Source organism: Acomys russatus, unplaced genomic scaffold (assembly GCF_903995435.1).
Source record: "Acomys russatus unplaced genomic scaffold, mAcoRus1.1, whole genome shotgun sequence".
Taxonomy (NCBI): domain Eukaryota; kingdom Metazoa; phylum Chordata; class Mammalia; order Rodentia; family Muridae; genus Acomys; species Acomys russatus.
Window position 1 is genome coordinate 80,488 of NW_026131734.1, and position 13,019 is coordinate 93,506.

The window sequence follows — 13,019 nt, forward strand, 5'->3', positions numbered from 1 at the left end:
AGGGGTGGATTTCTCTGTGCTGTCTTGGCTAATCTGAACACCTGTTTTAAATAGGCTATCTTGAACTCACAGAGATCTACCTTCTCTGAATCTCAGATTGCTGGGATCCCAGATGTGCACCACCACACCAGGCTGACATTTAAAATCTTACTTTAATTGATTTCCCTAATCTGGACTACCTTGAAATACACCTTATGGATTAACCTGACATAGAATCCTCCTTTTTCTTGCTCCAAGAAGGTGGGGTTTTGGGTTCTTCTATGCTATGTGGTGTCTATGCAGTGTTCTGAATCACTTGAACTTGCCAGTCATGGTGGGAAAAATACACAATCCCAAATCTCCTCATCACTGCATGGCCATGGTGACTTGGCCTAAGCACAGGCTTTCTAATGAGACCCATTCAAGTTGGGAAGGGGAGACAATTGCAGGAAACATACCCTAGGTAAAAATTTAAACAAAATCATGTGTATGTTCAGTGTTTGGTTTGTTTGGGTATTTTTTTTTTTGTTTTTTTTTTTTTTTTTTCAATTTCCTTTCTTGCTCTGGACCTCAATTCAATATGCAGAATCCTTCTTCTTGAAGCCTCTGGACACTTGGCTTCTCATCCAAGACTCAAGTTTTGCCAAGATCTTCCTGAGATCTCTCGGCCTCTAGCCCTTTTAGCTTGGTTTATAGACCTGCACCACAACGCTCAACTCTCAACACATTTTTATCTAATTATATTCACCAATGAACCTGGATAAGAAGAACAGAAGGGCAGAGACAGGTATCCTTGCATAGGCCTTTAATCCCAGCACTCAGGAGGCAAAGGCAGGCACATAGAAGATATAAGGTCTAGGTAAGCTCGCTCTACAAACACGAGTCCAGGACACCCAAGGCTACCCATAGAACACCTGTCTCGTGGGGCATCAGGGGAACCAAGAAAGAAAGACAAACAAAATTAAAGAAGAGAACAGATGGGCGAATCACCCTGAACTGGTTTGTGTACTCTGAATAAAATTCTCTTGCTTCTTTCAGAGCTCTACCTGAGCCTCTATATATTGTTTTCCCCAGGTAGGGTTACTTTTTGCAGCTCTGGCTGTCTTGGGAGTTCTTTTCCAGACCTAGCTAGCCATGAGTTAACAGCGTTCTGCCTGCCTCTGCCTTACAAGTGCTGGTACAATAGTTGTGTGCCACCACCACATCCATCAGAATCTTGACATTCTAGATTAGCGGTTTTTATTTCAAGCAACCTACAGTAGGGCAATTTTAAAGTTCAGTAGAGTTGGGTGGGTGTAGATTTATTGGATCAATCAGATAGGAGCTTCTGGATGGGAGGCGGGGCTCCATGAGGAGGGGCAAGGTGGAAGGTGTATAAAAGGCTCAGAGGAGATTTAGTAGAACATCAGATTCCCCGAGCTTGGAGTTTCTGCCTGACCTTGCTGAGAACAGTAACCTAGTCACCAGTGTTCTTACCAAGTAAGTCAATCCCTCCATCAGGAGGCTTCTAGAAAGCTGGGCTAGCCTTATTACCACCAAGCAACACTCCATTTCCAATTTAGAAATTTTTTTAGTTTGTTTGTTTGTGAGTTTGTTTTGTTTTTTGACAGGGTCTCTCTGTGTTAGCCTTGGCTGTCCTGGACTCACTGTGTAGACCACGTTGGTGTTGAACTCACAGTGTTTCACCTGTCTCTGCCTCCAGAGTGCTAGGATTCAAGGCGTGTCCCACCACGATCAGCTCAATTTAAAATTTTCAAGTGTGTGTATAATTTGGTTTTAAAGAGAACTGGTCACTACCTGGGAATGTTCATGTTTGTTTCTTTGTTCTCTTGAGATTTAAGAGACAGCGTCTCAACTAAGCAAAGCTGACCTTGAACTCTAGAACCTTTGGCTCTGTCCAGGGTTCTAGGCTCACTCTGAAATATGAGCTAGGACCTTCTTTCTAATTCAATCCCTCTGCAGTATCTTAAATTATGTTTCACAGATAATGGTTTCGCAGGTGTATGAACTGAATTTTTCTCTTAAATGTAAACTACAAAGAGTGCTGGGGATGGCTTCATGCACCGAGACCACGGGTCCAGGCTGGTAGAAACCAAGGTTCTAGGAATGGGGTTGCTTCAGACTGTCTATTTTACTACTACCATCTGAGAGACATGTGTGTCTGTGTGTGTGTGTGTGTTTGTGCAAAATAGGACCCAATTATCTCACAGCAGCCACACCTTTAAACTCAAAGTAAAGTAAGTAATGTACTGAGCAAAAGAAGATCACATTCCAGGGTAGACTGGGCTGCATGGGGAAGATAGAACTCTACATATAACTAAACAAACAGTAAAATAATTGACCTGGGAATGTGACTGAATGTCAAAGGCATGTGCAGTGGGAACAAACATCTTTAAGGAAGAACTTCAATGAAGACATTTGAAATTCTTTTTGAGGGGAATGGTGTTGATTTTGTGTGTGTGTGTGTGTGTGTGTGTGTGTGTGTGTGTTTGGTTGTTCATAGAGAAGGGATTTCTGTGTTGCCTTGGGTGTCCGGAGTAACTTTAAAACTCATGGTGACCAGTGTTCTTATCCATGAGGCTACTCTCCAGTCATTGTTTTGTTTTTTAAGAGAAAGAATTTTGGAGCTAGAGTAATGGGTCAGAGGTTAGGAGCATTGGCTCTTCTTACAAAGGTCCTGATTTCAATTCCCATCAATCACATGATGGCTCATAACCATCTATAATTGGGTTTGGTTCCCTCCTCTGGCATTTAGGCACACATTGAAGCACATTATAAGTAATAATAAAGGGATTCCTCTGTGTTGTCTTGACTAATCTGGACTCATGTTTTAGATCAGGCTGTCCTGATCTAAATGTAGACAGAGGTTTACATTCTCTGGATCCCAGATTGCTGGGATCACAGGCGGGCACCACCACATCAGTCTGACATTTAAAATATCATTTTACTTGTATCCCTAACCTGAAATACAACATATAATTTAGATTGACCCAGAATCCTCCTTTGTCTTTCTCCAAACACCTGGAATTATAGGTTCTTGTTATGCTGTGTGGCATCTATGCAGTGTTTTAAAGCATCTGCACTTGCCCTTAATTATCAGTGGGAAAAGACAATCCCAAGGCTCCTCTTCACAGGCAGGAACATGTTGAGTTGCCACAAGTATTGGTTATCTAATGAGATCAATTCATGTTTGGAAGCATAGGCAATTCTACTCCAGACTTCTTTGCAGGTAATACCATGGGTAAAAGTGTAAACATAAACTTAAGAATATTGATGAAGTGTTTTCTCACTTCTTTTTTCCCTTGACCACATCAACATGGGTAATTCTCTTCCTTGTAGTTTCTGGACACTTGGATTCTCATCTAAGACTCACTTTTTGCAGGTGCTCTCATTTCGTAGTAGGGATTTCAGAAAGTTGCATGTCTCCCTGACATTTGTATTTCAGGTATGGTCTAAGTGTGTAGCCAGGTGGCTATGAATTTGTGGCATTTTTATAGCATTCTGCAAATTACTTCACTGGGCTCCAAGGGCACAGAGGATGGTGCAGGCTGACAGGTGTCTCACATATTCTTCATGGTCTTTCCCAGGATGGATCTACTGAAAGGGCAAAGCATGATATGTGTGTGATAGACATGTCACCTCACAGTGTGCATTCTTGAGGGCCTGGAAAGTTGTTCAGTATCTTTTCCTGTAACAAGAGTCTGGTAAAACTGTATGTCTCTTAGTAACCCTTATGACTAGGCATGAGATCCAGAGGAGCAGCGCTGGGTACCTGGTAGGACCATGGGCATTTTGTGCCTATGTGGTGGCTTATAAGAGAACCTATATGATGAGAGTGATGAATATTTGGCTTTGAGATCCCCAGATTGGATGATTGGGCAGTCTGAGATCTAGATGGATTCTAGCATTCTGGCTGCTGTGATATTGACAAAGAGGAATTTCCAGACTTAGCCTGAAACTATGTCTCTTTAATGCTTGAATGGGTCCCTCTGTCAAAATATCTATCCATCAGGATGAGCATGTACAACACTCCCATATTCGTGCCATGCAGGGGCTGCTGAGGAATGATGCTTGGTCCATCTCTGCTCTCAAGTCCCTGCCCATTGAGCTCTACCCTACACTGTTCAAGCAGGCCATCCATGGCAGACACAACAAAGATATTAAAGTCAATGTTGGCAGCCTGGCCCTTTCCATGCCTCCCTGTGGGGATAGTGATGAAGATCACTGAAGTGGAGACATTGAAAGCTGTGCTTGATGATATAGACATTCTGCTGATGCAGTAGGCTCATCCCAGATAAGCAAGGCCCAAAGAGGCTAGAAGGGAAATCACTGGGCTAGTGGTGAGAGACAGGTGGGGTCAGGGGGAATGGGGTCAAACTGTAGAGACGATTCTGATGTCCATGGCTTGGAGGCCTGTAGAACTACTACTCAAATTGACAGCTGGTATAAATGACAGTCAGGAATTTAGGACACCTCAGACCAGATGTAGCCCTAGTAGGAGGAGCTTTTCCCTGTCTCTCCTACAGACACTAGAGATGGAAGGGACGAGTCCAGACATATTTCATGTGTAAGAAACAAGTCCACAGACACTGAATGGAGGCATGCAGGACATGCCTCCAGATGTAGCTCAGGCAAAGAGTTCTTGCCTGGCCTGTGTGCAGTTCTACATTGGAACTGACATTAGAAAATTAGGGTAAAAACTGCCTCCATGTTGGTTCTGGTTTACATTATGCAACTTTTTCTTATCCCCTCATAGAAGGTACAAGCTTCAAGTGCTCGACTTATGGAATGTGTACCAGGATTTCTAGGATGTATGGTCTGGAGGAGAGGATGGATCCTCCTCAGTAGAGACTGTGAGAGAGAAGCAAGTTACAAATCGCATTCATAGATATGCCCAGAAGCGATGTTTGCAGGTGGCCACTGACCTCAGCCTCTACTTCCAGTTGAAAGAACACCAAGCGTACTTGTTTATAATGGCCTCAGCAGAGAAAGCGCTCTGTTCATCTGTGTTCTCTGGAGATGAAGATATGTGCCTTTCCTGTGGAAATCATCAGGGATGTCTTGGACATTTTCAAGCCACACTACATTGAGGAATTGGAACTATTTACCAACCAGGTCCTGTCCTTCCTGCGTCACTTTGCACCTTGCCTTGGCCATATGAGAAATCTCCCCAAATTCCATCTACATCACATCTACTTGAATTCGGACAGGGTTGTAAATACATTGGCAGACAGAGAGAAGAATTCTGCCTCCAAGTTCCTTGCTCAGTTCTCCAAATTGAACTGTCTCCAGCATCTCTCCATGAATTGGATCTACCTTTCCACTGACCATGTGAAACAGTTTTGCAGGTAAGGAATGATGGTGAGCCCTTTCTGCTCCATCAGCAAATTTTTCCCTCTACTTTGAGCATTAGTGTGCACCTGTGGGGTGGCACCCACAGTGGATTCTACACCTTATGAGTCATGAAAATATCTCAGTGTGCATTATTTCCTTCTGAACTGAGGTCATTGGTTCAGTTCCCATGTATTTAGCAGAGTTTCAGCTGAGGTAGTAAATGCAGAGAGCTGCATTGCAAGTATGTCAACTTCACTGTTGGGTCAGATGCAGTGAGTGCCCTTTGGATATTCCTCTTTGGGATCCTGTCTAAGAATATAAAAGGAAATAGGCCACAGCCTTAAGCTGGAGAAGGCCCACAGTTTTGGTACATAGTCAAGTTCTGTACACAGATGTCTGTGAACAGAAAACAGTTTATTCCTCTGTTGATGCCTCTCAGCCTCTAATTTCCTTTTAGAGAAGGATATCTTGAATACAAGGTAGGACTTAGTAGATGGGAACTGGTGACTTTGGTGTGCATTTTCATCTGCTTTAAGGTGGAGAACTGAAATCAGGGATACAGTTCTAAATAGTAAAGACAAGGATAAACACTGTTGGATATGTGCCACGAGTTTGTCAAAACCTTTCTGTGATAATCATTTCTGGGTATGGTCTCTGGCATGATGTGGAAAGCTCTAGTTCTCTGACAGAGTGAGGATAGGAAGTTGCATATCTGTGTTCTGAGACCATCCCACCTGACAGTGCTATGCCTCAGGAGATAGTGATATGAGCAAACACCTTCAGTCTGTACCTCAGTGATGATGTTCAGTGTAAAAGCAGATAGACTTTGCATATGTGGTTCCCCCATTCAGTGTCAACCTTAGTAACATCCTCCAACAACATGAGTCAGAACTTCTTTCTTGATTTTTCCCTAGATACCTGAAGACCCCATTGGAATCCTTGTCTATCACTCACAGCCATCTCTCACAGTCACTCTTGAAACACTTGTCAGGGTGTCAGAGCCTCCGTCAACTGAAATATCTGAACCTCAATGATATAGTGTTATCCACGTCACATCCCACAGGTCTCCAACTTCTTCTAAAGAATGTAGCCGATTTTTTGAGGACCCCGGAGTTACAGCACTGCAACCCGGAGGACTCTCACATCAGTTTCCTCCTGCCTGCTCTAAGCCAGTGCTTCCAGCTCACCAGGGTCAATTTCTATGACAATAACTTCTCCATGGCTGTACTGAAGGACCTTCTGCACTGCAAGGTCAATCTAAACAAGCTGACTGTAGAGTTCTACACTGCCCCTGTAGAGTGATATAATCAGCTGCAGTATATCCTCGTGAACAAAATCTCCCAGTTGTGTCCTGAGCTCCTGGAAATAATTGTGGTTAAAAGGCAGCTGAAGACAATCACCTTTGCTACAGTCATTTGCCCTGAATGTTGTCAGCGCTGTGTCTATGACTTGAAGACCAAACTATGCCAATGTTGGCAGTAAACAAGAGAGTCTTGCTTCTGAATGCTGAGATATCAAAGTCGAGCAGGAATACATTCATCAAGGAGTTGCACAATATGTGGCTTAAGACACAGTTTGGTGCATTGGAATCAAAATGGTGTTTGACACACTCAGTACACTGAAGTTGTCATGATATGAAAAGCAGTGGAACAATGGGGACAGGTGTCTGATTCAGAATAATAAATCTGCATTTCTAAATGTACCTCTAACAGGACAGGTGCACCAGTGGCTTTGCCGTGCTGCAAATACATGGTCAGTCTATGAACCTGAATGCTCTCCTCTGGTGTGCTACTCTATCACTGACCTCAGTTTTACGTTTACTGTCAGGACATCCTGTGACCTCATGAAGTATGGTCAAGGAAATTATGGTCTAATACCTGTTGGTATCAAAATGCACTGAAGTAATTTATGGCATTGTCTTCTCTTCCTTACATCCCACTGCTTGGCCATTTTGTGGGTCATGTGAACAGAATTGTCAAACTGAACTGAACAGTGCAGAACTGCTACCCTGTGAAGACTGGTTTAGAGACTGGCAGGGTTTTTACATTACAGATAGAAGGTGCTGTGCACATATTTGAAAAGGCTCTATCCAAAGTCCTTCCCTAGAGAACTGACTAACCAGAGACCTGGTTGTTAACTGTTCAGTTGTGAGCTGTCTTTGTCACTGTATCATATAGCAATAAAATAATTTTAATTACTCTCTATTTTCATAGACCTCTATTTTTAAAATTCCAATGTTCTCAAATCATTTTGATTCCTGCTAACTCTGTACAATCTAAAATTTGCAAAGGGCTTTTGAAAATCACCCTCTGTATAGAACCATTCCTGGGTGGTGAAGCAATAATGAGCATAGTGGCATTCTTACAGAAGACTCTGATCATTAAGAGATTCTAGAAATGGGGAGGGGGAAAGTAGTTGACACAACTTATAGTTCCATCAGAGCTCACAGAGGTAGGCTACCCTAAGACATAATGTGACCATAAAGCATCAACCGTGTAATTGTGGCCCCCAGAACAAAATTTATTCACAGAAGTAGAATGCATACTATATCCTTCCCCTGACAGTCTGACCCCTTTCCAGATTAATTCATCCACAGACAGGTAGAAACACTCAAATCAGTTTCTTCATGCCTTAGGAATTCCTGGAAACCCTAATCTCCATGTTCTCAGGTGTTCTTTTAGACAATGGAGTAAATTCAGCACCTATATTCCCTGTCAGGGGACTCATTGCCTTCACCTTCTGTTTCCAAGCTGGGTCCATCTTCAGGTCAAGATTCTGTTTCCTCATCCCTGTAACCTTCATCAGATGCTCCAACGTTTTAGAGAGTTATGGGTGACTCTCCAGGCAGCAAACTGTCTCTGTCATTTTTCTTTAATTTGGAAGCAGCTAACCTGCACTTCCTGTTTACTCAAGTAATTAATTTTACTCCTTCTCAAGTCTCTGATGCGGTGAAGACCAAATAAATTAGTTTCACAATTAAGCTTAGCTGTTTAGGAGTTAAGATGTTTTAGGTATAGATAGATGCTTTAAGTTGACAGAGATGAGATATAGTAGACATTGAGTTACATTCAGAACTTTAGACTCACGGACATAGGAAAATGTTTTCTTCAGTGTTGCCAAATACAAACAGCCAAAACACTATGAATGTAACATGAATATATTCCTGATTGTTCACTGGTTCTTCTTGCTATATGTAGTTTATTTTATATATGTGTAATAATATAAATGTATATGTAAGAAAGTAACTAATAGAAAGTATTTTCTAAAAAATAAATAAATAAGTGGATATTAGCCAATAATACAGAATAACCACACTATAATACATGGACCTATGAAACTAAATAAAAATGAGGACCCTAGGGAGAATGCTTAACTCACATTAACAAGGGAAAATGAAGGAGACATCAGAATCAGTTGAAGAGAAGAAACAGGAAGGGAGTCTAGTATAGAGGTCTTCTTAAAGACTCCACCCAGCAGGAGATCCAAGCAGATGCTGAGACACACAGCAAAACTTTGTGGTGGAACACAGGAAGTTTTATGGAAGAGTTGGAGAATAGAGTGACCAGGAGGGAATCAGGAGTTCTGAAAGGAGATGAAGAGAGCCAACAAATCTGAGCAGAGGAGGAGGTTGATGCAGAGAATGGTGTACCAACTAAGGACTGTATATGGTTGGACCTAGACCCTCTGCTCAGATGTACTTGATAGGCAGCACAGTTTCCTTGCGGGTTCAATAATATGGGGAGTAGGGACTATTTCTGACATAGACATTGACCCCCACACATTGATTATTTGCCTCTGGTAGGACGGACTTGCCAGGCCACAAGGAAGAGGATACAGACAGATGAGTTTAGACTTGATAGGTTGATGTCAGACGTTATGGGAGGAGGGCTCACTTTTCTGAGGGTAGGGTAGGAAGGAAGACAGTATGAGGGAGGAGGGTATGATTGAGAAGTGATGAGGGATGGGATAACAATAGAGATGGAAAGTGAACAAATTAAAAACAAAAAATTAAATAAATAAACTTTCAACTAAAAATAATCAAAAGATGAGGAAGGACCCATCATACTCATCAAAGGAAAACTCAACCAGATGACATCACAATTCTGAATACCTATGCCCCAAACACAAGGGCACCTACATTTGTAATAGAAACATTGATAAAGCTTAAACAACACATTAATCCCCACACATTAATAGTGGGAACTTCAACACCCCCACTTCACCAAATGATAGTCAATGAAACAGAATCTAAACTGAGAAATAATGATACTAACAGATGTCATGAATCAAATGGACCTAACAGATATCTACAGAACTTTTCATCCCAAAACAATGTTATACCTTCTTTTCAGCACCTCATGGAACTCTCTCCACAACTGACCATATAGTAGGTCACAAAAAACCCTCAACAGATGCAAAAAGATTGAAATAAAACCTTGTAGCCTATAAGACCACATGGGTTAAAACTATACCTCAACAACAACAGAAAAAATTTAAAAGCCTACACACATATGGGAACTGAACAACTCTCTACTTAATATTAACTGGGTCAGAGAAAAATTAAAGAAAGAAATTAGGGACTTCCTAAAATTCAATAAAAATTAAGATACAACATACCAAAATTCATGGTGCTAAGAAGAAATTTCATAGCATTAAGTGCCTTCATAAAGCGATTGGAAACATGTCATTCAAGCAACTTAATGCCACATCTGGGAACCCTAAAAAAAAAGAAGCAGATACATTCAAGAGGAGTAGACAGATAAAAATAATCAAACTCACAGCTGAAACCAATAAATTAGAAACAAGAGCAATTCAAACAATCGATGGACCCAAGGGCTGGTTCTTTGAAGGAAAGAAACCCAAATTGCTGGGCATATCTGTGAGGCTCACCTATAAGGGATGCTTTTTTCTTTCATTTTCTTTTTTTCTTTTCCTGTTTCTTTCTTTATTTCTTACTTTTTAATCAGGGTTTCACTGTATGTAGTGTTGGATGTCCTGGAACTTGCTCTGTAAACTAGGCTGTCCAGGAACTCACAGAGATCTGCCCGCCTCTGTCTCCCAAGTGTTAAGATTAAAGGTATGTGCCACCACTGCTAGGCTGGGATTATTTCTTCTTAGTTAAATCCTATTAATTGGAAACTCAGATCTAATCTTGGTCTTAGAGATTTGAAAACACACCTTTAATCTGGCTACACCATCTTCTGCCACCCTATATAGATGACTTGAAAGAAGAAAGCTCACCACTTATTTGTTTACTCTCACTAACAGGTTCTTTCCTTCACTGGCATTAGAGCCTACTTCCTAGTGATTCCTGCATACAGAAGATCAGCTGAGACATGCAGTCTCATTGATTGAACAACTACTGGGTTCTTGAACCTTCCATTCATAGTCAGCCATTGTTGGATTACCTGGACCATAGCCTTAACCTATTCTAATAAATCACCCTTTTATATATATATTCATGGATTCTTTAGAAGAACTATATGAAGAGCTGCTCCCAAATTTAAAAAAAAAAAACTTAAAAGAAAAAAGAAAGAGGAAAAGAAAAAAATCTTTGTTACATAGATGACACAAGTTTTCCCTGTGAGGTGAGCCTCAGACTGGCTCTAAGTTTAGCTGCTGCAGTACTCCAAGTTAGGTCTAGACACTGGTGAAGATGCTATTTGTGCCCTCCTACACAAATCAAGCTGCTTCCACACCAACAAGTCCTAACCAGTGTGAAGCATTGGCTCTGTTTTCTTAACAATTAAACTTTATTATACATCCCAATAATCTTACACAAGAAAGAAAAAAGGTTAAAGAGAAACAAGAGTGAACTTTATGGTATCCGTTCCATGGGATGGGTCGCTAGGTGTCTTTGGCCTGCATGCTGGTCCAATTGGTACACTGATCCTTTTCCCGATCCACATGCACTCCAGCTTGATCTGAACCTGCTGCCTCCTCTAGTCCTCTGCCTGGGTCTGTCTCTTGCACACAAGGGCCAGTCTCCTCCATGATAATCCCACAATAATCTGGGTGGAGTCCACCAGTCCACTTCCTGAATTCCAGGCCCAGGATGGTTCCACCCATTCTATCCCAAGGTTAATCTCAAGGAGTATCTGTGGTGTTTCCAGGGGAAAAGCCCACCAAGAATGCTTTCACCTGGAACAGAACCTGCAAAGGGGCAAAGCCCGCCAAGACTGCTTTCACCTGGGACAAAGCCTGCAGTCCTGGCACAGTGAGGTAGGGCATAAATACATAGAGACCAGATAAAATTTAGCCACAAGCCTTTCCCTGCTTTCCGGCTCATCCCATTGTTCAGTACTTTCCTCCTTATGCCCATACTTTTGTTTTTATTCTGTCTTTTAAATGATTTACTTACCAAACTTCCCCCTTTTCAACAAAATGTATCATATAAGCTCTGATAAAGCCTGTCATCTGACAATAGCTCCAGTTTCCTGATACAACTGCAAAAAGAACTTTCAGATGCTGTGGGGGACCATTTCACTCCAGGCCAGAGAGAATTCTTCATATAAGTCCTCTGTTTCCTCCTGTTCCCTTTCTTGATGCTCTATATTTCCCTGTCTTCTGCTAGCTCACTTAGGAGCAGCAGCACTCCTGGCAGTGGGATTAGACACCATTACCCCAGCCGGGTGTGGTGTGGCACGCCTTTAATCCAGCACTTGGGAGGCAGAGGCAGGTGGATCGCTGTGAGTTCGAGGCCAGCCTGGTCTACAAAGTGAGTCCAGGATGGCCAAGGCTACACAGAGTACCCTGTCTCAAAAAACCAAAAAAAAAAAAAAAAAACCAAAAAAAAAAAAAAAAAAAAAAAAAAAAAAAAAGACACCATTACCACAAATCAAATCTATACCTACTTTCTCTCACTGGCCCTTGTATTTCTACTCTTCTCCTTTCTCCACCTTTATGAGTAGTGATCTCGTAAATTTTCTCTGTAACAAAATCATCTGTTTATTGCTCCTAATGATTACTTTTCAAATGTCTCTTCAGGAATACAGGATGGCAATCTCATGACCCATTGCAACTGATCCAGTTTAAATGCCCTTCTAGCTAAATGACCAGAGGATTCTCTCTTCAACAGACCTGGAAACAAATCTCTGACAATGACTCTCCTCAGTTCAAACAGGTAAGAAAAACATGATATCCATGTTGTGGCATCACTTTTGTTGATGCCACAATTCCCACTTCTTTTGAGACTCTTACTCCCCATATATCAGTGTTTATTAGGATTTAGAATGATGCAGTGCCTCAGTTGTAATAAGGGATTATTATGAAATTACACAAGACTATACTCAGCAGTTATTGGTCAGCCCAGAAAGGAATGTCTTTTGGACAGGTTGTCTGCCAATATAGCCAGTCTACCTTGGAAAAACAGTTTCAGGAAAGAGAGGCTGCAGGAGAGAAACACAGGCTACAACTGTAATAATGTCCTTATTCCAAGAATAAAATCTGGTCACAGCCAGATTTTCCTTCTGGCAGACCCTCAGTTTCCTGTGGTAGAAAGGCTTCCCACGAGGATCCAAGATGGTGGCGAGCAGTGTGGACCACGTTTGGAGGCTCCAGTGACAGTTCAGGGAATTGCACAGATTTCTGAGCCAGGAACACCGAGGTCCGAAACATCACGGCAACGGGAGTGCTCCACGGTTTCGGAGGGACCAGGGTGCGGAGGACCTGCATGCCCCTGCACATGGGAGGAGCGTGGATTTTCT

At 42.0% G+C, this 13,019-nt stretch overlaps 1 protein-coding gene across 1 annotated transcript; it reads left to right on the forward strand.

Annotated features, from left to right (window-relative positions):
• The first annotated feature begins 4,998 nt into the window (after window positions 1-4,998).
• LOC127186434 (preferentially expressed antigen in melanoma-like protein 7) lies at window positions 4,999-6,615 on the forward strand. The gene is made up of 2 exons (XM_051142810.1): window positions 4,999-5,327; window positions 6,228-6,615. Exons 1-2 carry the CDS (start codon window positions 4,999-5,001, stop codon window positions 6,613-6,615), a joined length of 717 nt encoding a protein of 238 aa, XP_050998767.1.
• Window positions 6,616-13,019: the final 6,404 nt, after the last annotated feature.

Excerpts from the sequence above, each read along its gene's own strand:
- LOC127186434 (XM_051142810.1), top strand. The coding sequence starts at position 4,999 with ATGAAGATATGTGCCTTTCCTGTGGAAATCATCAGGGATGTCTTGGAC. Across the intron at positions 5,328-6,227 it reads CATGTGAAACAGTTTTGCAG|ATACCTGAAGACCCCATTGG; the intron begins GTAAGGAATGAT and ends ATTTTTCCCTAG.